The sequence below is a fragment of the Podarcis tiliguerta genome, assembly GCF_965153285.1.
Source record: "Podarcis tiliguerta genome assembly, chromosome: 10".
Taxonomy (NCBI): Eukaryota; Metazoa; Chordata; class Lepidosauria; order Squamata; family Lacertidae; genus Podarcis; species Podarcis tiliguerta.
Genome location: NC_139543.1, coordinates 26,010,919 through 26,030,969, shown reverse-complemented (window position 1 = coordinate 26,030,969; position 20,051 = coordinate 26,010,919). Strand labels below are relative to the sequence as shown.

At 42.5% G+C, this 20,051-nt stretch overlaps 1 protein-coding gene across 4 annotated transcripts in view; it reads left to right on the top strand.

The window, feature by feature from the left end:
• The first annotated feature begins 2,828 nt into the window (after positions 1–2,828).
• ADAMTS20 (ADAM metallopeptidase with thrombospondin type 1 motif 20) overlaps positions 2,829–20,051 on the top strand; it is a 78,368-nt gene continuing 61,145 nt past the window's right edge. For 2 of the 4 annotated variants that reach the window (XM_083399238.1, XM_083399237.1), the window contains exons 1-2: positions 2,829–5,043; positions 6,440–6,786. In XM_083399238.1, coding sequence (XP_083255364.1) covers positions 4,953–5,043; positions 6,440–6,786 — 438 coding nt within the window. In that variant the 5' untranslated portion in view covers positions 2,829–4,952. Of the gene's footprint in view, positions 5,044–6,439; positions 6,787–11,769; positions 11,875–20,051 lie in introns of those variants that run through there. The other 2 variants (XM_083399239.1, XM_083399240.1) reach the window with 2 other exon arrangements.

The following is a 20,051-nucleotide window of genomic DNA, read 5'->3' as shown; positions in this document are numbered from 1 at the left end:
AATTTCTTTTTGTGCTATTTGTGAACCTATAAAAGGACAGTGCATTTTAATAGTCCTAATATCACTATAACAAACTGCCTATATTTGTTTTTTAAATTTTAATAAAAGGAGGCTGGCTTAAAAGGTTAACATCCCTAATAAACTAAAAGGGTGATTAAAAAAAATTAGAATGTTAAAAGATTTCTTGAGTTTTTGTAGCATGGGTTGGCAACAGTTTTGCATCTATCATACTGGAATGCCAGACTCAACACCTATCTCTCTTTAGAATTTATAACCTGCCCCTTCATTCACATGGAATGTGAAGTCATAGATTTTAAGACTTGCAAAGAGGAGTATGCATTTTTTTTTAAGGTGAGGTTTATGCACTTTTCCTTTACCTGTTTTAGAAGCGTAACCTCTACTTGAATTGCTCCTATATCCTGTATTTCCCCAGTGGTAACTCCTTCAAACTCAGTTGCAGTTTGACTTAATCACCAAACATCAAGCACTGGTTATTCTGACTGTAATTCAACTTGCAGCGTGGACAGAAGCAGGAAGCCGTTTTATTACTTCTCTGCTCATTACTTCACAGAATGAGTTCTTCCCTACTTTCGTCTCTAATCATAGCAACACATTGTGGGCTAACTATGAACCAGTGTTTTCAAAAAGGGGGGGTATAAATCTGGAAGAAGCTATGGTGGTATACTCCAAAAGGCCAGAGAAATGTTGATGGAGCCAAAGAAAAGTAGGTACTGCTTTTTATCAATGCAACAGTAGGAGTTTTCTCCTGGTAAAATGGTGAGTATGGGTAGATGTACCTACAATGTGTCAGGGTGGGAATATTTTTTTCCCCTTCAGAGAACTTTCCCCCCAAAGCTACTAGGGCTAATGGACTGAGTACTAGGATACAATGGTGTCTTTGTAAGATGCAGGGGAATTTTAAGTGGGAATCTCCAGGACATTCATTTCAGCATACATCACCACTGAAAAGGTCTAAAAATCACTGCAATTTTAACTGAAAGGAGAAAGTATGAATAAGCACAGATTTTGTTTTTTGATATACAGGCTTTTGAAGGAACTGGCATAGGCACATCATTCCATACATTTCTACTAGACAATGTAAGTGGATGGATTCATTTCACTGCCGTTGGAACTATTTTCTCAAAGGCAACTCTTTGTTAGCAACAACAATATGCATGCAGATTTGAAGAAACGGAAAACGTTTCCTCACCAGAAGTTATGGTTCCAGGATGTGTAACTTGGCATATTTCTATTGATTTCATCAGACTAACTTTGTTTATAGTAACAATCAATTTCTACATAGTCAAAGCTATGAATGTTTCTGTATTTTACTTCTCGCTAGAATAATTACAGAGCAATGGGTTTCTCATTCCCTCCTACAATGAAAGAATGGGGAATGGATTTTGTGTCTCTCTCTCTGTGTGTGTGCATATATATATAAGTATTTATTGATCTATGGAGAAAGATAGTACTGTAATAAGTCTAAATTCTCCTTCCCTTAACTGTGCTGCATATTCTCATCCCTACTGTTGAAGAATAAAGCTGGAAGACAGGCTGGCACTGTTGTGGAGCAGAGTCTCCTTGGTAGCTGCACCACATCTGTAATTTCCCCTCCCTGGGAGGATCATCTAGTGGGAAAGACCTGGTATTAATCCCTAACACAACAAGGTGGACAGGGAGGCCATGCACTGGGATAGGAATGAAAAGTGAAGCTCCCTGCTTCTCAGCTGATTGGCGTGGATCCCTTGAAGGTCCAGTTTTGATCCCTATTGTGGTGCACTGGGGAGGTTTTACCCTTCCCATTGTGGCACACTAAACCCTTCCTGTTCAGTGTGCCACAATGGGGATGAACCATCATTCATCACTCATCAGATGATTCCCAATTGTTGTGCGTGAGGCATGGAGGTTAAAATTTCTCCATCCAGCATACCACAATGGAGATGAAAGTCAGACCACCCCTGCCCTTCAGCAGACCCAACACTGCTGAACTGGGTAGGCAGAGATTTCATCCTCATACCAGTCCATGGCAAATTCTGGGAAACACATTGAGAGACCTAGCAACCAAACTAGGCCCACAGACCAAAGGGTCCTCCATCCCTGACCTAGCCCAATAGTCTGAACCATCTGACAAAAACTTTTTTGTTTCAAGTTTTCTGGAGCACTATAAGAAAAAAGTTTGGTTTAGTGGTTTAATGTTAAAGGTTTGAGAATATTAATCCACGTTGTGTGCATAGTTACTTGCCTTAGGTTAATTCTTAATTGGTAAAAGTTGAGATATGCAAATCATGGGCAACCCAAAGATTATATTCTAACAGCTGTGCATCACTGAAGATAACACATTCATCAGATATCTTTTATTTTAGGGTATCAGTTAAAAACTGGTCCCTTCTACCTGGCAGCAAAGGGTTATAATAGAAAGCCCTCATTTCAGAACATTCTTCCATGAAACTCCACTGAACAAGCATCACTAAATGGCAATATATGATTGTTGTTGTTAGTCGTTTAGTCGTGTCCGACTCTTCGTGACCCCATGGACCAGAGCACGCCAGGCACTTCTGTCTTCCACTGCCTCCCGCAGCTTGGTCAGACTCATGTTTGTAGCTTCGAGGACACTATCCAACCATCTCGTCCTCTGTCGTCCCCTTCTCCCAACATCAGGGTCTTTTCCAGGGAGTCTTCTCTTCTCATGAGGTGACCAAAGTATTGGAGCCTCAGCTTCACGATCTGTCCTTCCGGTGAGCACTCAGGGCTGATTTCCTTAAGAATGGATAGGTTTGACCTTCTTGCAGTCCATGGGACTATCAAGAGTCTCCTCCAGCACCAGCCATCTTCAAATACTGAAAGGGCTGTCACATGGAAGATGGAGCAAGCTGTTTTCTCCTGCTCTGGAGGGTAGGACTCAATCCAATGGATTTAAGATACAAGAAAGGAGATTCTGACTAAACAGCAGGAAGAACTTTCTGACAGTGACAGCTGTTCAAGAGTGGAATGGACTCCCTTGGGTGGTGGTAGACTCTCCTTCCTAGGAGGTTTTTAAGCAGAGGTTGGATGACCATCTTCATGGATGCTTTAGCTGAGATTCCTGCACTGCAGGGGGTTGGACTAGAGGACTCTCAGAGTCCCCGCGAACTCTACAATTTTACGATGATTTATTCTTAATTACAGTATTGGCAGGAAGCCCTGTGTATTGTCAGCCTTAACTGACACTGCTTTTAAACGAATAAGTCATTGCAGTTGTTTATTTTCCTCCAAAGGTACAGTGGTACCTCGGGTTAAGTACTTAATTTGTTCCGGAGGTCTGTTCTTAACCTGAAACTGTTCTTAACCTGAAGCACCACTTTAGCTAATGGGGCCTTCTGCTTCTGCCGCAGCATGATTTCTGTTCTCATCCTGAAGCAAAGTTCTTAACCCGAGGTACTATTTCTGGGTTAGTGGAGTCTGTAACCTGAAGCATATGCAACCTGAAGTGTATGTAACCTGAGGTACCGCTGTATACAAGCTTTGGCGGCATCACCACAGTGGTGATAATTTGTTGGGGGGGGGGGGGAGAAAGAAAACCTGGATTCAGCCCAAAGCATCCTATCCCATCCCAAGATAATTGATGCCATACTTCCTCTTGGAGGTGTGCAATATTTTGAGGACTATCAGTTTGAGGCATTAAAAAGAAATGAGAGCCAATTAGATAAAAGGCAGAAGATGGCACTGCATCCTCTTTGTGTGGGCTACACAACTGCTTCCCACAACTCTGCCTCTGTCTTGGATGGATGGCTGTGGCTTCTGAGCCAATGCCACACAACTTACAGATATCAGGACACCACTGAAGCCAGGCCCCAGCAGACAAGCATCAACCTAGAGTGCAGTCCCCTCTCCCCTCTAAGAATCTTTGCCCAGTCCAGTGAGACTCACTGCCTTACTTTGGGGGTTTGTTCTGGCTGCCTTCTATGGGTTTAGGACTGCCATACATCTGGACACTAGTGGGATTTCAAAGGCGGAATTGACATTGGGGTAGAATTTCCCAAAAGTGGTGCTTTGTCCTGGAGTTCAGAAAAGTCAATCGAAAAATCATGGTTCTTTTCCTCGCCTTTCCCTTTTAAAAAGCTCAACAATTTCCGTGGTTTCCTTTAAAAAAGGCGTTCACAATTTGGGGGTCTTCCTAAAAACTTTCGGGGTGCCCTGTTTTCTTTTACTTTTCGAAATATGGCAACGCTTGAACCCAAGTGGGATTCGATTTCTCGTGCTTTCTTTTCCGGAACTTTTTAGGTGGATTTTTGCAACGGGTCCCCTTTCTATTGTTCTGAGGCTCCCTATAAGCAGGAATAAAGAACCGCACGCCGACTGCCCTTGCTTACAGGGCCGGTTTGTTTCCGCGACCCGCCTCTGGCAAGCCAGCCGCGCAACCTCGAGCCTGCTCCGTGTGCGAGAGCGAGCCGAGCGCGAGCGAGTCGGTAGCGCCGCCGCCGCCGCGACTCCTCCAATCGCTGGTCAGGTCCCTGCCCCAAGGGGGCGGGCAGAGTCTTTGATGTCGGGGGTCCCGGGGTGGCCGGAGAGTCCGCGAAGCTGGCACCCTTCCCTCCTTGCGCGGCAGGAAAGAGCGAGGCGGCGGCGGCAGCAGCTCTGGAGGGAGCGAACGTGGAGGGGAGGCGGCGGCAGCAGCAGCAAGAGGCAGCAGCAGCAGCAGGGCGCGCCGAGCCGGCAGCGTTGCCTTTCGCTAAGAAGTCCCAGGCGAGCGGGGACGCCGGGGCGGAGAGGAAGAGGCGGCGGCGGCGGCGGAGGAAGAGCAGACGCAGCGGCGGCGGCGGGCGCAGCGCGGGCGCCGCGGGAACATGAGGGAGCCGCGCCGTCCGAGGTCGGCCCAGCCGGCGAGCGGCTGCAGTAGCTGCCGCGGCCGCCGCTGAGGCAGCAAGGAGCGGCGCCGGAGGCGTTTCCCTCGAGAGGGAGAGGCAGGCGGAACCATGCGGGCTCCGGAGGGGTTGGCGCGGCTGCTGTACCTCGCCGCCCTGCTCGTCGCCAGGACGTGGGAAGCCCGCCTGCACCCCAAGCAAGGTAAAAGAGCCGGCCGGTTCGAAGAGCGCGCCCGCCCGGGCTCGGGCACCCGCGCGAAAAGCCCCGGAGGTCCCCGGCCGCTCGCCTCACGCCCCTCTCCGCCAGCAAGCCGCTTTCTAGGAACCCGAGGCTTTGGCGCTGCGGTGGCGGCGGAGGAGGAGGAGGGACAGCGGCGTGAGGCGAGCGCGCGTGCGCGTGGGGAAGGAGCCTTGCACGTGCGGGAAGAGCGCGCGGCGCGCGCTGAGGCGAAGGCAGAGCCCGGCTGGGGCTGGGCGCTTGTCTCTTTCAGGTGCATTCCTGCCTGGAAGGCCTTTTTTCTCCCCGTCCTCGTACATGGTTACACTAGGGCAGATAGACCAGAGCAAAAAACATTTCAGGCACCCATAAGAAAGACATTTGTCCGCAGTTGTGTTTGGAGCTCGTTATTCAGTAGGCAAAGAGGAGCAGTGCCTGTTCCCACTGTCCTTTTATTCTTGCATGGACGTCGGAATTAATTCATAAGCGCCTGAGGAAATAACATTTTCTCACTTTTATATCATAGGATGTGTTTTGGAATATGCCAGACTTTCAGTGTTAACTCAGCTAAGTTTTTACTCAGGGTCAGCCCACTGAATTAGCATGATTAACTTAGGCTCCTTAATTTTTAGTATGTGTACTCTGAGCAAATTTTAATCAATTAGCACCCAATGAATGCTAGAAAGAGTCCTGAGATTTTGGACTGGTTTTAGTCATCTGGTGACTTAACATCATCATTATTCAAGTTTTAAAATGGTGCGTAGGAGTGTAGCCAGAAAATAGCCTGTATTGTATTGTTAGGAAGGTCAGGTATGAGTGAAGCAAAAGCCATTGTTTTTGCCCTTTGTATATTGTTGATGCATATATTGCGCCATTGTTAGTTTGTACATCTTTTTCAAACCATGATGACCGAAAGATTGAGTCAGAGAATTGGGCCGACTTAGCTTATTGCTGTCTGCACCAGGCATGGCCAAACTTGGCCCTCCAGCTGTTTTGGGACTACAACTCCCATCATCCCTAGCTAACAGGACCAGTGGTCAGGGATGATGGGAATTGTAGTCCCAAAACAGCTGGAGGGCCAAGTTTGGCCATGCCTGGTCTACACTGACCGGCAATGGATCGCCAAAGTGCTTGACCAGGGCTTTTGCCCCAATCCTATCTGAAGTTGGTGCATGTGCAGATTATTTGTGCTTTCTCTGCTTTCTCTGCTTTCTCTGCTTTCTCTGCTTTCAAAAGGGCAGATCGTATTGCACTGGTTTCCCCGAAGAATAGAAAGTCTAGCCTTGTCTCCTTTGGTAGGCAGTAGACTGTGATGGATCCCATGCCTGTATCAGGAATCTGCACCATATTCAAAGTGTGTACCTTTGCTGTTTTGTTGCAGAGACTTTGGTGAAACATCTGCCGTCCTATGAAATAGTGACACCCACGCGGGTGAATGAATTTGGAGAAACTTTTCCTCATACTCACCACTTCAAAAGGAGGAAAAGGAGCATGGAGACAGGTGTGGAACCCATCCCTTTCAGGACTCACTACCGCCTCAGTGCCTATGGACAGGTATTCCAGCTGAATCTGAGTGCTGACACCAGCTTCATCGCTCCTCACTATATTGAAGTACATGTGGGGGCCACTGAAAGGCAGCCCCCCTCAGATTTGCGCCACTGCTTCTACCGTGGGCATGTTAATGCACAGGAAATGCACACAGCAATCTTCAGCATTTGTGGTGGCTTGGTAAGTACTGTGTTTCCGTCATTCAGGTTTGTTCTGTCTGAGTGGGAGAGCTGACTTCTTGGAGAGCTGGCTGCTGAAGTGGAGGTTTTATGGGTTGCTGACCATAAAGGAAAGAGATTCTGAAGCACTGTTGGCTTCAAATAGAGATGATATCCTTTGGGATACATATATGGCGTTTATATATAATATCTACATTTACCTTAATAGCATTCTGTCTGATATCATGAACTTTGTAAAATGCAACAAAACTGTGTTGCGGTTTGGGATTCTGGTAGTCTCTTTTCTCTGTCCAAAGCACAGTATGATGCTGGAATTCAGTAGAGTATACCTTTTCCAATGACACTATATAGGGTTGCCACGTGGCCTTTTTAAACAGCGTCTGGGCAGAAATGTTGGAAATCGCATAAATGTAGGAAGTGTAGATTTTTGTTAATTTCATTAAAAATAGCTGAAAAACTTGTGTTTTGTTTTCTGAGATTTTGCAAACTCAGAAGGGATTGTAAAGAACCGTTGCAGCATACATGGTGTGTCACTTCAATTCAAGTTTCATCTGTCCTACTCACTAGGGAAAGTGCTCCCCACCACTAGCAAATTGCAAGGCTTTATTCACATTTTTTTTAAAAAACAGATTGGAAATTAAGGCTGAGAAGTGATGTATCCAAGACCATGCAACAGCCTGTGCTAGGGCTTGGATGCAGAACTCTCAGGTCTCATGTGCTATCTGCTATCTAAAAAGTTACTGTGTTGCCTATGGGTGTGATATTTGAGCACTTTCTACAGCCAGCTAGCCCTTCTGAGCCTCGATTCATCTCCAAAAAGTGGATTCAGCATCTGCTGCTAAATAACTCAGGTCTTTTGAATTTCAGCCCGTGTTTCATATTTCCAGCTATGACTTAATTTATGTCCAGATCTACTTTTAGCAATGTCAACAGATTAACTACAATTTTAAGTTCTTTTTAAGGAAGTTTATTTGAGATCTGAGCTATGGAAGACTGAAACTCTTTGAGTGCTGGAATCTTGAAAAGAATGGGGGAATCCAGCTATTGCACTTTTGTACACTTTTTGACATAAGGCTTTACTGGTACATGGATGAATGGAGTTAAATAGACTATATTTTGCAAGCCATTTAAACCTACAAAGGCATTTCCACTGTGAGTTCCAGCTGTGTTTTGCTGCGATGGTACTTAAGGCGAACAGAGGGTTATGGAAAGGTCCATTGAGCATGTGTCCATTGAGGTCCATTGAGCATGTGTAAATGTCCTGTGAGTGCAGTTTTTGGCCACAGGAGGGCTGCTGAGAGGGGAAGAAATCCCCATGCATGAAAAGTGATGGGGTAAATGCAAAGGGTGAATGGATTGTATCCTGTGTAATTTCTGTTGAAATGATTGGCCTTCTAGTGTTTTAACTGTTTCCTAAGAACCATTTGGCTCTTTTATTGAAAGCTATTTATATTATTTCAGGGATGCAGGTGGTTCTGTGGTCTAAACCACAGAGCCTAGGGCTTGCCGATCAGAAGGTCAGCAGTTCGAATCCCCGCTACGGGGTGAGCTTCCGTTGTTCGGCCCCAGCTCCTGCCCACCTAGCAGTTCGAAAGCACATCAAGTGCAAGTAGATAAATAGGTACTGCTCTGGTGGGAAGATAAACGGCATTTCTGTGCGCTGCTCTGGTTTGCCAGAAGTGGCTTAGTCATGCTGGCCACATGACCTGGAAACTGTCTGCAGACAAACGCCGGCTCCCTCGGCCTATATAGCGAGATGAGCGCACAGCCCCAGAGTCATCCACAACTGGACCTAACGGTCAGGGGTACCTTTACCTTTACCTTTATTTATATTATTTACACAAAACCCCTTTATTTATTATTGGTATTAATCACATTAGGATTTCATTTTATTTACTATTATTTCCTAGGAAGTAGAATTGATGGTGCAATTGGTGCTTAATCTATACGCATGTTTCAGTAGTTGTTCTAGTATCTCTTCCTGCCCTTTGCTGAAGTGCATTTATGGCTCAAAGTGTGTTGAGATTCATGATCTAGAGTTATGCATATTTAAGACGTGAAAGTTTGTGGCTTGCCACTTTGGCTTGTTTCCTGAGAACTATTTCAGCCCCCATTTCTCAATTTCGTTTTGGCAAACCTCCATACTAAGAGATACATTATGAGCATACAGTAACTTCAAAATAGGATATTGCTGTTGTGGTTTCAGTTTGTCTTATTCGTTACAGTTTAACAATGTTGTATCTTCTAGCTTTACTATTGCCTCTTACCAGTAAACAAAATGAGATTTAATAGAATCACAGAATTAATAGTTGGAGGGGACCTGGAGAGTCATTTACTCCAATCCTCTGCAGTGCAGGAACCTCAGCTAAAGAATCCATTACTCCCAGCACATTTCTGAGCACAATCCAAAGTGTTGCTGCTGACCTTTAAAGCCCCGAAGGGCTTCGGCCCTGTGTACCTGAAGGAGCATCCCCACCCCTCATCATTCAGCCTGGACACTGAGATCCAGCTCCGGGGGCTTTCTGGCAGTTCCCTCATTGTGAAAAGTGAGGTTACAGGGAACCAGGCAGAGGACCTTCTCTGTAGTTTTGCCCACTCTGTTGAACACCCTCCCGTCAGATGTCAAGGAAATAAACAACTATCTGACTTCTAGGAAACATCTGAAAGCAGCCCTGTATAGGGAGGTTTTTAATGTTTGATGTTTTCTGTAGTTTTATAATTTGTTGTTAGCCTCCCAGAGTGGCTGGGACAACTCAGCCAGATGGGTGGCATATAAATAACACAATCATTGCCATTATCATTTCATTTTGGGTGAAGAGAGAGGCAGCTCCTCTCTCTGTCACCCAATAGCATTTCTCCATCTTCTTCACTCAAGGGACCTATTGCTTGCTTGTCCTTCCTTTTGCTTTGAACGTAGCCAAAGAAACCCTTTTTATTTGACAAATCTGGGTCTGCTACACAGAAAATCTGTAATTATCAACCTACTTGTAACCTCCCTTCCATGCTTCTTAATACAGAAGTTGAGAAATTGGGGCTGGGCGAAATGCTAAAGGGTTGGTAATGGTCTCTACCCATGACAGACACCCTCCCTCACCCTTGTTCTTCTTTCACAAGGCAGCAGAAAAAACCTAGGACACAGGTGTGGTCCTTGGCAGCCAGGACTCTAACTCTGGCTATGAGGAATCAAACTGTATCTTTATTGCCTATTCCCACCCCAGGGTTAGAGGTGATGTGAGTTGTAGTCTAGCCACACATTTCCCATATTTGCTCTAAAGGCCTCTCAATCTACTGGTACCCTCCAGGCAAAGGTAGTCTTGAATTGGCTCAGCACTTAACACCTAATGTTTAGCAGAAATCGTCCAAGCTTTTGAAGGATTGTCTAACTGATTTGGGGCGGGGGATACGTATCTTTTTCTCACCTATCTCTCTTCCCATGAGGTCCTCATGAGTACCCACGTTTATGCCTTTGTTACCTAATGAATGTTCTGCATTCTGTTTTCATTCTACACCATATGAGGAAGTATTTCCAAACCAGACAAACCAGGATTGCAAGAGCGGCAAACCATAGTTTGATATTAAATCCAAACCAATCCATGTCTTCAGGATTTGTAAATCCTTCAAAATATCAATAACCAAGTTGTGTCATTATCAAGTGGCATCATTTTTTTGGAGTTATGGGGATGCAATCTTATTTTGTAGAAGGCTAGTTATATTAATATCAATAATTATATAATAAGTAGTGTGAAAATGATTCCAGATGAAAAAATCTTTCCTCGTTTTTTGCCAAACCCTGATACATTAGAGAACAGTTCCTTTCATTATTGCAATTGAAGTATGAGAAGCTCCTTTGATTGATTTGATGACAATTATGTCACACAGTTTCACATATTTGTGAGGAACTGCAATGGATCATTGCTGTAAATGTCAGAGGAAGAAAAAAAATAGGACTTAAAAAAGCCTACAAAAAGTTTACAAGCTAAGATTTCAAACATATTCTGAATGTGCATGCAATTTGCCTGAATATAATCGGATATATAGTTACTTGAGTAGAGTATATTATCATAATTCTGCATTTGTCGAAGCCTGTTTATATAAACAGAGTTTATAGCAGTGGCAGGACTGAAGGTCTAGGCACCGTGACTGCAGTCCTTCACTCAAATATATGTACTCAACACTGAAATAAATGAGATACATTCATTACTGTTCACTGTGGGTTCCAGTGTGCAATATTACATGTACTTATCTGGGAGTGAGCCCCTTTTAACAAAAAGTCATTTACTTCTGAGTAGTCATGTTTAGGGGTGTACTGTTAAGAGGGCACTTCTACAAGCACTGCTTCAGATATTACAAAATTCCTTTGTGGAAAGCACATCTAATGAAAACCTATGTGTAGGTTGCCAGGTGTAAACATACCATAGTATTTAACATTTTCTTCATAGAATTGTAGAGTTGGAAGGGACCTCAAGGGTCATCAAGTCCAACCCTCTGTATTGCAGGAATCTCAGCTACAGCATCCATGACAGATGGCCATCCTACCTCTGCTTAAAATCCTCTAAGGAAGGAGAGTCCACAACCTCCTGAAGGAGACCATTCCACTGTCAAACAGCTTACATGGCAGTGTTTTTGCTGTGTGTGCATGCACACAAACACACTGAAGGGGTCCTAAGCATATGATAAGTACTTCTTGAATAAATGCTGTGGGCTAACTAGAAACATTTCTTAAAGATGTGATTCAGTCATGCAATGTGCATACGTTCTGGCATGCAGATGTTAGAAGGGAATGACTGAGAAGGGAGCTAAGGGAAAAAAAATGGAAATATGTATCAGTGCTGTAACCAAAGGACACAGGAGTTATTTGCAATGACACATGTGTCTGATCATTTGCAGGCAGGCAGGCATAATTTAGAATTCATTCTAGACGCCACAAGCTAACTACATTTTTCTAAGTTCTATATTTTTCTTTTACTTTCACTTCATTGGTCAGTTTTAGCTTCCTACAGAAATGGGCAACCAGATCTGCTGAGGATTTCAGTGGCTGCAGGTGGATCAAAATGGCCTCTTAAACATAGTCCAGAGAGGAAACAAAGAGGTAAAATATATTAATTCTTATTAAACTTAGTTGTCACCAAAGTCTGTTAAGAAATGCAGGGTGAAGTATACAACTGACCACAATACAGTCTTTCTTCAATAGGACAGTCAGTATTTAAAGGGGGAGTCCTTTCCTAATGTAAAAGGCCTTGCTTCTTGAAGAATCTGGTGTTACTCTTGGCAGACACAATAAATCTGGTGAATCATTTACCTGTAATTAAACCAGTTTTATGGTCACATATTACCTCACTTTTCCATAGTTCCAGATGTTTTGGATCTAATTCTGCTATATGTGGTTGAGATATCTAAATGGTCCCAGATATTGCTAGTTGCTTGAAAGATACAGGGCACAGACCCGTAGACACAAATCTGCATAATATCTGCATATGCCAAGTTATATCTCTTTATGCAAATATATAATTTAAATGTTACAAAAGGCAAGCTCACTAATTTTCGATCAGGATAACCTCTATATATTCAGTTAATTCAGAGTAAGTTCATTTGCATCCCACTCTAGTTCACCTGAAATCCGTTCATCTTTTAATTCATTTACCCAAAACTAATTTCCTCACAGTTCCTGCTCCAAATAACTCTTAATTCCATTTGACTAACACTTCTCCATCACTCCCAAATCATCTAGGAAAAGCCATCTTAAATTTATTCCCCCTAATTTATATCCTCCATAATTCATTATCCACCCAGAAACATTTGGTTGACTCAGAAAAATACATGGGCCTTGTGCATTATGGGTCCACCCTTACTTGATCTGTATAGGTCTGGGTCTCATTTGTGTCATCATGATATACTCGGCGAACCTTAAGGAAAGGTTACTGCACGGCGAATGATCCATTTTGTTATATAGGGTCAAAATGACTATAGTGCTGCTATTACCACTGCTGCTGCTGCTAAATAATTATTTGATACTCATAGTCTGCTAGATGCCTGTGGTCTGTAAGATCATGTTCTAAACATAGAAATGACACAGCCCTACTGAAAATGCCTTCAGACAATCTAGTAGGTAGAATCAGGTGGCATAGTATTTGTGGCATGTCCGAGTCGAAAGCTGGATATTTCTCCTGCAGGAGCTGTTATTCTGTCCAGTTTTGACAAAACAGTATGAATTATTTCTTTATTAAACAACCTTCATGAAAAGCAGTGAGCATACAATCTTCAGCATTGATGAGAGTCTGATGACTGAGTTACTTCTCTACAAGAAATCACATTTCCAGGGTTGTGGCTTCATAATTTAAAATCTAGGAGGTGCCACTTTAGTAAAAGATGCAATATTTATTGTTTGCGAGGTCTGCTAGGAGGTTTTGTTCTGTGGTGTCTTTGTAGTTCTCCATTACAGAAAATGTAATTTTTGTGGTGTTTGTGATACCATAGGTCAGGATCGCATTGTTAGTAATCATTGCAATTTTTAGTTGAGTCCATAATTTTGAATTAGAAAATTTTCCTAAGTAAATTTGCATATAGTAATTTGTATTGTAGATTTTCAGTTTTCATTGGAAAAAGTTCTGAGACCCTAGAAGGTTATTTACTTCAGCAAGTTTGTTTTATTTGTACTGTATTTCGTAAACAAAGCTAACTACTTTGTAACTAACCGTATTGCATAATATTTATTTGCAATTCGTACCCATTCATTGTTACTGAGGAACTTCAAAAATGGAGAATTTACCTTGGAAAAATAAAGCATTGGGAAATTTTCTGCTACACACGACTGGCTGCAACTGAGTGTTGTTCTTTCCCCCCCAAGTATTAGCAGGTATTTTATCAAATAATAAAAATAAAGGCACTGGTGGGAATTACTCCAGTGATGAACTCCATATTTGTATTAACTGAGAAAAAGAATACCTGTGACTGACTTTTTTCTGTAGATAAGGATAACACATTATGATGAAGTGGGTTTTTGCCCATGAAAGCTTATACCCCAATAAAGCTGTTAGTCTTTAAGACACCATAAAACTCTTTGCTGTTTTTGCTAGAACACAATTATTGCTCTAGAATTAAGAATTTTACAAACATTTTCACACTAATCTTTACTGCATGGTATGTTTTGCTTGAATCCTTTTGTTTATTTTGTTTCAGTTTTGAATTGGTGGGCTGTGCATCAGAATTTTATAACCACTTGATTGTAAAAACCCTCAAAGTATTAGGAATTGCTTTAAAGACTATTTGTGAAGTTGCTTTCAATTTCACAACTTTTGTTGTTGAAGCTGTTAGCCACAACAGTATTAGATAATGCACACTATAACGTAACAAACTATATATTTTCACTTTATAAAGTAGAATTAGTGTTGGAGTTATGTGAGACTTCATTAAAGTAGTAGTAGTTGTAGACAGAAAGCTGTTGTAACAAACTAGTTGATGTAAGAATTTTACATGAATATATGTGGGTAATAACTTGCTTGTCATTTAGTATTTGAGTTAGTGATTGCGCCTAACTTACATATAGAACCAATTATATAGTAATAGTTTAGGGATATACTCAGTAAATAGTGTAATTATATGTCCCTAGGTGGCACTGAACTTTGCGGTATCTGAGCGGACTCAGGAATTTCCTGTTGCTCTTTTGATTTTGTTGAGGAGGGATGATACATTTCTTATGTAGCTTATTGACTGGTCTAAGCCTTCCATGACATGCATTGCAAGGCAGTAAGAATACCAGTATTACTGGGCATACTGGGAACTAGTTTAACCAGTGAAGCTCTTGGCAGTAAGTTGTGAAGTGTCTGGGGATGGAGCTTCTCTGTGTGACCTGGGAATATATGCATGACAAGATCTGTGCAGTTTGACTGATCTGATTAAATGAGTCATCAAAAAAGCAAGAAGTGGAAGAAAGACTTATCGAATAAATTTATTTATTTATTTAAGAGTTTTGTGTACCACCCTTTGGCAGTAGCCCCAGTGTGGTAAATGGTGTCAAAAGTCACCAAGATGTCAAAGAGGATCAACATTTTTATTGCCTGTTCCTCTCCCAGCACAGGGCACCAAGCAGTTTGAGTACCCCAAACCAGACTTGAAACCAGATTGAAAATCATTACTGTCCAAGCTGAAGCTGCCCCATCATCACCTTTTGGGTGTAGATGAAAGTGGCTTTGGGGAAGTGACCTCATGGGTCTATTAGGGTCCCATGCCCAGTTACATTTGGCTAATAATAATAAGAAGAAGAAGAAGAAGAAGAAGAAGGCTGATCGCCGAAGAATTGATGCTTTTGAATTATGGTGCTGGAGGAGACTCTTGAGAGTCCCATGGACTGCAAGAAGATCGAACGCATCCATTCTTAAGGAAATCAGCCCTGAGTGCTCACTGGAAGGACAGATCGTGAAGCTGAGACTCCAATACTTTGGCCACCTCATGAGAAGAGAAGACTCCCTGGAAAAGACCCTGATGTTGGGAAAGTTGGAGGGCACAAGGAGAAGGGGACGACGGAGGACGAGATGGTTGGACAGTGTTCTCGAAGCTACAAACATGAGTCTGACCAAACTGCGGGAGGCAGTGGAAGACAGGAGTGCCTGGCGTGCTCTGGTCCATGGGGTCACGAAGAGTCGGACATGACTAAATGACTAAACAACAAATATTATTATTATTATTATTATTAATAATAATAATAATAAATTAATTTATACCCCGCCCATCTGGCTGGGTTTCCCCAGCCAATCTGGGCGGCTTCCAACAGAACACTAAAATACAATAACCTATTAAACATCAAAAGCTTCCCTAAACAGGGCTGCCTTCAGATGTCTTCTAAAAGTTTGGTAGTTATTTTTCTCTTTGATATCTGGTGGGAGGGCGTTCCAGAGGGTGGGTGCCACTACCTAGAAGGCCCTCTGCCTGGTTCCCTGTAACTTGGCTTCTCGCAGCGAGGGAACCCCCCTTGGTGCTGGACCTCAGTGTCCGGGCAGAACGATGAAGGTGGAGACGTTCCTTCAGGTATACTGGACCGAGGCCGTTTAGGGCTTTAAAGGTCAGCACCAACATTTTGAATTGTGCTCGGAAGCGTACTGGGAGCCAGTGTAGGTCTTTCAAGGCCTTGGTGGCTGCTCCCAGTCACCAGTCTAGCTGCTGCATTCTGGATTAGTTGTAGTTTCCAGATCACCTTCAAAGATAGCCCCACGTAGAGCGCATTTCAGTAGTCCAAGTGAGAGATAACCAGAGCATGCACCACTCTGGTGAGACAATCTGTGGGCAGGTAGGGTCTCAGCCTGCGTACCAGATGGAGCTGATAAACAGCTGCCCTGGACACAGAATTGACCTGTACCTCCATGGGCAGCTGTGAGTCCAGAATGACTCCCAGGCTGTGCACCTGGTCCTTTAGGGGCACAGTTACCCCATTCAGGACCAGGAAGTCCCCCACACCCACCCGCCTCCTGTCCCCCCAAAACAGTACTTCTGTCTTGTCAGGATTCAACCTCAATCTGTTAGCCGCCATCCATCCTCCAACTCCTCCAATAGACAAGAAGTTTGCCACCCCTTCCTTAGGCAAATAAGTAAAACCATCCTGAAATGTGACATTCTTCTTCCACGGAGTGTTGTTCTGCCATTTTGTATTCTCCTGTTTTAAGTCTTGTTTATTTAAGATAGCCTTCAGCAATTGTTCCTCTTTTGGCAATATTTAAAGATCTCACATTCATTCCAAAGGATCTATTCGGTTTTTTCATTCATAGAATTTTGAACTGATTATATTAACAGATAGTAAAGTTAGAAGGGTAACGGTATTATTGTATACATGAGTACATGCACAAAATTTCACACTCATTTCACAAAAGCATAATGGCTTGGCACCAGAAAGCCCTGCACTCCTGTATATATGCGCTAATCCTATTATGTGACCTGGTTAGTAAAACTGACTTTGCTGTCCAATGCTAAATGTTTCTTAACACAAATTTTAGGCTAGTGGCTAGGTTCAGAACATGATCCAGGGTAAAATCTATACATTGTTCTTTTTGTGCCTGACATGTTTCAGTTGATTGCCTCCATGTTTCCTTTTGTGTGTGACTTTAATATTGTTTTTGTTAAGCTTGAGCACAGGTTATTGTTTTCAGAGTCAGCACACCTTGCCAAACTGTAAAATGTTTTCAACACATCATTTTTCTACCTCTTTAACTTGGAGACTGAGAAGATCCTTCCAGCATGCATTCTATCATTTAGTATGCACAAATGAAAGGGCTTTTGTCCTCTTCATGCATGTACAATTCCTATTGAAGTAAAAGAGGTTTAAACTTGTAGATGGAAAGGCAGAATTTGACCTCATGGCTATGTAGTGGGCTTTAAAGCAGCCTTTGATAGAGTTGTGGTCTGTTGCTCTACAAAGGAGTATTTGACTTGATTCAACTGATGATTTATCCTGGAGTGCTAAGCTTGTTTGTTATGTGCTTTTGTTTACAGCACATTGCATTCACCGTTTTATCACATAGTGCAGTGATATTAAAATTCTATTTGAAGTGAATGCATTTAGAAAAGCAGCCTCCCTGCCCCATCATGTATAATTCTTTATAAACAGCAGGGGTAAGAAACCCTTGGTCCTCTCTCAATAGGCAAATTGAGACCTTCGCTCACTTGCCATGTGGGTTCTTGCAAGGTCACCATAGCCTTTATTAATCTGATCCTGCCTTTTCTCTCTCCGCTGATTCCCATGCATGTCCTAGTAGGCTGTGTCAGTCAGGAATGGGAGTTTCTGGGGGACATGAACAAAGCTTGGTTTATTAATGTTTTCTGATGAGAGAACCTGGCTGCATAAGCAGCTGTGTGGGCCAGAGTGTATTGAGTCATAATTCACCAAAATCCAAAACCTATTTAAAAGAGTTACTGCTGAAAACAGATAGAAAAAAGATATCTCTTGTTTGTATGGGGAAGAGGAATGCAGGAGTCTTTGTTTTGCCTCATTCTGGGAAGAAAAAGAGGCAACTTGTCTATTTTGTTCCATTCTTAAAATTATGACTTACAGATAGATCAGTCAATAAAGTAGGCATCTCCACCTTACCTTTGTGCATACCTGGGATATTTATTTTGAAAATAGCAAGATAGTTTGTGCAAGTGTATGTTTATTTGTGCGTGTTCTAGTGCAGAAGTGTGTAACCACCTTTCTACAAATGGTCTTCAGCCATTCGAAGATGTTTTTCCTGTCTTCATATAATCCATAATACTGTAAAGCCATTTCAAAATTAGTGTCGGGTTTTTTTGGTCATTATGACTGAATTGGGATGTCATAGTTCCCCTGCTGCAGACTTGCCAGTTGTGTGTATGCCATCTTGAGCAAACGCTCTTTGCCTGTGTAGATGATGACAAAACACTTATCTGAAATAGCTGTTCATGTCTTCATCATGTTTAGAGTTACATGGCCTTGGAACTTGTTTATGTTCACTGGTTATAATGTTTTAATTGTAGAAATGCCATGCTGAAGATACTGGATGGCCAAAACTAACGTATTATTTATTGAAAGCACTTATAGTCTGTTCTTCACCCAATGTTTCCAGGGCGGAAAATACAAATACAATAATACAACAACAAGATAAACAAAAATCAACATCATCAAGAAACAATTGATAGTAAACATCTGCGATAAAACCGCAGCAACAAAATCAGAAATCAGGACAGTGTGATAGAAGGTGCTATCGGCACTTTATCCATCCTGAAAGGCCTGAATGAGTAGATGTATTTTCACCTGTCAGCAAAAGTCAGAGCATGATGCACCTCAGAGGGGTGACCTCATTCTATCAGCACCAAACCATCATCTTGGACTCAGCTACATTAGTCGAAAAACAGCATTTCAAATGTGTTATAAGCATGCAACACCAGTTGATGCTGTGAGCACAAAACTTTTCTATGTAATTTTACATAATGTGTTTTTTCTTTTGTTATAACGATTTAAATTATAGCTTATTTATAGTGGTTTCTGCCCCTGTGTGTAGATCCATCCCTCATTGAAGTACATATTTTCAAAGGAAAACCTTTACCCATAAGTTCATACCCTTGGATTTATAACCTTCAAAAATGCTTCCTGATTCTCTGAATGCATTAATTTTCCAGTTCTTGGTTCCAGAATAATATTTCATTTACTGGACAACCCTTTATTCAGCTTTATATTTTTGTTCAATAATCCTGATCAGAGACCACCAGACTCTCTAACATCCTCTTCAAGCTTGCTCTGGCTGAAGATTTGTTATTGTTAATCAGCCCCATCTTCCTCTCACCTGGGGCTCATTATACAGTGACTGACAATTCCCCAAGAGCCATCTTTCAATTACTTACAGCTGTCCTTGGAGGCCCAAGTCTACCAAAACCCATGGCAGCCTGCCATAGCTACTTTTCTGAGTTTTGTTTCACATAAATCTCACAGTATTACAAAATGAGCAGCCAGCAATTGCTGTTACATAAACTGCAGTTTTCCAAGTTCTTGGAAGAATTAAGGCTGAAGAATTGGACTCAGTGGGATATCCTGTTGCTTGGGAAAATAATAGGCAAGTCAAAAAGTGGAAGCAGCAAGAAGGCAAGAGAAGAAGCCTTGCTGGATATAAGCAAAGAAGTAAACAGGATGCTTCCATACCATCAAATGAAATAATTTTCTCTGCTGATGAAAATAAAAGAACAAATACAGTGGTACCTCAGGTTACATATGCTTCAGGTTACAGACTCCGCTAACCCAGAAATAGTGCTTCAGGTTAAGAACTTTGCTTCAGGATGAGAAGAGAAACCGTGCTTTGGGGGCGCGGCGGCAGCAGGAGGCCCCATTAGCTAAAGTGGTGCTTCAGGTTAGGAACAGTTTCAGGTTAAGTACGGACCTCTGGAACGAATTAAATACTTAACCCGAGGTACCACTGTACCTGATGTCCAAGATGGAAATGATGGAACTTATGAATTGACTTTAGGAAAACCAAGTAAACCTTCCACTTCTAATAAAAAGGCAGAGTACAACATCATTAGAAATACATCGGATAGGGTGTTAGCCTTCATGCCACAGCTGCTATCACCACAACCACCTTTATGGATGCTGGCTTGATCACTGAGAGGACAAGAGATTTGAGTTTATCACAATAAAGTCAAGAGACCCCAATAAAAAGTTATGTAGTCTCTGGATCAGGAATTGGATCATCTTTGTCAGAAGGGTGAAAATGGCTGCATCTCCTCTGATGGTCATGAAGATACTGCTAAAGTTATGCTGAAAGCAGACAATTCAAA